Here is a 3,958-nt window from a genome sequence, read left to right as displayed (position 1 = left end):
ATTTAAAAAGGCCACCCAGACTTGTATTTATGTGCACGTAAATAATTGTATTGATTTTTATAAAAATTGTATCATGATTTACTGGAGCTACTTGGTAACAATATCTTTCAGAATACAAGGCGGACAGTTGGCTTTACTCTTCCTTGTGAACTGTGATAAATATAACATGAGTATAATCAATAGGTTCTTGTGGAACAGTTTTCATTGTGTGTGTCAGAATTAAAGGCTATTATTGCTTGGGTAGTGATATAAAGCACAAGATAGCCAGCCTAACAAAGTAAAATAATAAATCCAGCCCTGTGGGGGATTGCATGGTAACACCTGAGCGTGCACATTCTATACAGAGGAGAGAAACACTTTTGTTGTGTTGGTGTCACTGGGGAGAAGTACTCTTGTGAAGAGGGAGGAGAAGAATCAGTGGAGGAACCAGAATAGTGGAGAAATTTGACAAGAAAATTATATTTTTAATCTACACCATTTTAAGCATGAGTCAAGATTTTAATGTTAGAAAAACTTTGTTTGTAACTTAAAATAACTGCTGTGATTTTACTTGGTGACAACTAAAAAACATAAATGCAAACATTACTGGGATTGGTACAGCTATATTCTGATTTCTATTAGTACATCACTGATTAATTCTACTTGCTGTCTGTAGATACTTTGTAATATTTTCATGGGTTCTATTGGCTCCAATCACCTACTTACCCTTGCAAGCTACAATGAAAAATATAGCCTTATAATCCCTGATATCATTTAAATTGCGTCTCCTTTGCACTGCCCAATAATCAATAACTAAACCCAATTTATAAAGGGCATTTTTCACAAAGTCTTCATTGTATTTAAATCGATGGATCCTTTCCCCTCCAACAGTTATGTACGTTTCCTCCAATAATCCAAAAAGTAACAGTTTGCCTCCAGGTTTTAGCAGCTTTAGGATGTTTCCCAGATTCTTCATGTATTCATCTTCATTTTTACTCATGGAATCCAGTATAGTTGCACTAATAACGCAATCAGCAAGCGGTAGCACCACCGGGGAGGTTATGTTTTCCTGTTCAAAATCACATTTCAGAATTTGTTTGATGGATGCCTTTAGGCGCATTTCTTTGTCCTGAATTTGGTCTCTACAAAAAAAAGCAAAAGACAAAAACCACACATGAGTAGGCATGGCGTCCAGCTTGTCTGCCTCAAATTCAAGGAAAAGAAAACATGTTTAAGGAAAGGAATTAGAATGCCCTGGCTCTCCCAACTGTGACATATGACCTTGCTTGGCAGGGTAAGACACGGGTCATTGTGAGTCCCAGGAAACAGATGAGGAGGTGTAAAGTTGGGAAGGAGAAGGGGTCAATAACCGCTTCTTTTATAGTAAGTGTGAATGGCTGACTTTCAGTCAAGCCTTTGCGGTGCAATAAATTTGGGTGCCCATTTTGCAGCTTCTTTCTGTGGGGTTATTAAAGTGATTTGCTACGGTCACAAGGAGACATTTGTTGCTATGAGCTAATGCAAAGCATGGATGGTTTTGTTTAAAAATTATTGTAGGCTGCATGTCTACCAATCAGGGAAACTGCAGAGCTGACAGCCGTACAATACTCACATTAGGTCGCTGGGCTGAAGGGTATTTTTATAGTCCAGCAGCTCTGTGATGGGAGTTGGGTGTGGATCTGTGAAAAAGAATATGTCGGAGAGGAGGCAATGTTCAAGTCTTCACTTTCCTTCTGTGACACCAATGCTCCAACCCATCACCACTGATGGTAAAAACTAAAATGTAAAATTCTGCTACATCCCTGGACCCTGATCTAAGGTCCCTTCTAATAGGTGACTATGCTGGCACGTGTTCCAAAAGCCCCCCCCCCTACACCCCCATCTCCAACAATTCTGATGAAAGTGCCAAGTTCATGAACTTAAAAATTGAAGCTGTATTTTTGCAAAATGTGAAAATTCACATTGCACAAATAAAAAATAAAACTGCATGTTAAACAACTTTAGCAATTAAATATTTACAAAATTGACTTGACCTATAAAGAAACAATCTATGATCTTTAAAAGCATGAGTAAAGCTAACAAATGAAAAGCCATTAAGAGACAAGTTACCTTTTTCCTTCTAACTCAACAGCGGCAGCCGATGCATGTGTCCAATCAAACGCTCCTGTGCGGTCATGCAGCCATCTGGTCAGCTCCATGATACATTTCTCATTGAATCTTAAAATAACAATATCTTTGAAGAAATTTGAGGCAGAAAAAAGATGATGGATAAAAGACCCCATGCTGATGTCTATCATAAATTGACCCACAATTTGACCTGCAGGGAAATTACAGATTTAGGTATTGCCAAAAACTGACCTCACAACAAGAGATTTCCATTTTCATTAAATTTGAAATATTACTGAAAAATATATTTAGAATTTTGGAACTGGTTTTAGAATTAGCTTAATATTTGATGTAGAGTTGTGATTGGCTGCTAGGTTGGGCCTCTGTCCAAGGTACAATGCTCCCTCATATGTGAATTATGTGAAATTCTTTCTGGCTGTAAATGAGTAAAAAGCTGAGATGCAATGCAGGAAAGGTGACTATACACATGTTGAGGTCATTAAAACAATACTAATCACTAATCACTAATAGTCACTAATACCTTGCTCTGGATAAAGTGACATTATTCCTTAAAAAAAACTTGTGATCATTTTTGTGAAATTATTTCGGAGAAAAAAAAATTATATGACAAAAAAGAGGCATACTTGGTAAATAAACAAGAAATGAAACATAATTTTTTTATTGTTATTGTTTTGGAGTCAACCAACATTCATCTCACTGTTGAATGAGTTTAATAAGAGAAATTATTATTTCCCTTTTGAATGTGTCAGATATTGGCCCATCAATGATGCCCCCAGAAATAAATTCTAACTAGTATTTGTTAGGAGATGCATATTTGGCTGTTGGTTCGCCCTGTAAGCCACCGCAATCCAGCATCCCTGTTTATTCCCTCCAACTGCATCAGTTACAGCAGCAATGGAGATCAAACAATTATATGTCTGTCTTCTGTTCTGCAGCTCATGGCATTAGCATCCCCTGCTCATAAACTGAGACTTGCCCTGCAATTGGCTACTGCTCCTTTAGAACTTCTCAGCTCCCAGGCACCAGTTGCCCACCAGTGCTCGTCAAACGCCAATCCCCCAATCTCATTCTGGAACTTACCTATAGTGAGCTTTGATTAGCCTTGGGAGGCTAATTGCACCCTCCCTGCATACAGTTGCCCCCAGGACTTCAGTGTGCAATGAAAGGCATCTGGGGAGGACCAGGGGCCACAAAAGCTGGGAAGGGGACACATGAAGCAGCTTCAATACCAGACTCAAGAAAAAGCATCTGGTACTCTTAAATTTCAGTTCTACACAATATTCTGACATGTACTGTACATACCACTGCTGAATTGGTAGTGAAGATTAGTCAATGGAAATTTCAAAGAATCATCTCCAAAAATCATGTCCTCCTTGCCTGAGAAATATAAATCCAAATGATCTCTGGAGTCTATTCCATGTATATGATATAATTTATGTGTTTTGGAATCCATCGTCCTACAATCCTGAACAGACCTTACTTCTTTGGTCTATCTCTTTTGATAAATGCAAAAGTGTTGGAGTTCATTTTTTATCCCCCTTGAATTAAGTTGTTATGGTGATTAATGTGTGATCAAAAATATTCAAGCAACAAATATTTTTACAAAGCAGTCACGCGGATACAGCTGACTGAGTTATGATCACAGTAAATGAAAAAAATTAGAAGATCATTTACATTTTAAATTGTTCTCACTAAAGTCTTATATTTGTTCATGAGAGGAGGGATTCCAGGCATGTGCTTTGTTTGGTTCTTTTCCAAACAAGATTTCAAAGTTATACATTTTGTAAAGCAAAACATAAAAAAATTGGGTAAATTAGGATTCAATTATTTTTATTATTATAATACAGTTTTC

The 3,958-nt window shown here is 37.3% G+C and overlaps 1 protein-coding gene across 1 annotated transcript; it reads right to left on the bottom strand.

Annotated features, from left to right (window-relative positions):
• Window positions 1-581: 581 nt before the first annotated feature.
• Window positions 582-3,559, bottom strand: LOC140340345 (nicotinamide N-methyltransferase-like). Its single transcript, XM_072425460.1, has 3 exons — window positions 3,409-3,559; window positions 2,089-2,296; window positions 582-1,121 (listed from the first exon to the last, which is right to left on the bottom strand). The coding sequence occupies exons 1-3, from the start codon at window positions 3,557-3,559 to the stop codon at window positions 698-700; spliced, it is 783 nt and encodes a 260-aa protein (XP_072281561.1). The 3' UTR covers window positions 582-697.
• Window positions 3,560-3,958: the final 399 nt, after the last annotated feature.

This window comes from Pyxicephalus adspersus, chromosome 11 (genome assembly GCF_032062135.1).
Source record: "Pyxicephalus adspersus chromosome 11, UCB_Pads_2.0, whole genome shotgun sequence".
Lineage (NCBI taxonomy): Eukaryota > Metazoa > Chordata > Amphibia > Anura > Pyxicephalidae > Pyxicephalus > Pyxicephalus adspersus.
Note: the sequence above shows the minus strand (reverse complement) of the source record. Positions and strands in the feature narration are given on the sequence as shown.

Excerpts from the sequence above, each read along its gene's own strand:
- LOC140340345 (XM_072425460.1), bottom strand. The coding sequence starts at position 3,559 with ATGGATTCCAAAACACATAAATTATATCATATACATGGAATAGACTCC. Across the intron at positions 2,297-3,408 it reads TCACTACCAATTCAGCAGTG|GTCAAATTGTGGGTCAATTT; the intron begins GTATGTACAGTA and ends ATTTCCCTGCAG. Across the intron at positions 1,122-2,088 it reads GTTGAGTTAGAAGGAAAAAG|AGACCAAATTCAGGACAAAG; the intron begins GTAACTTGTCTC and ends TTTTTTTTGTAG.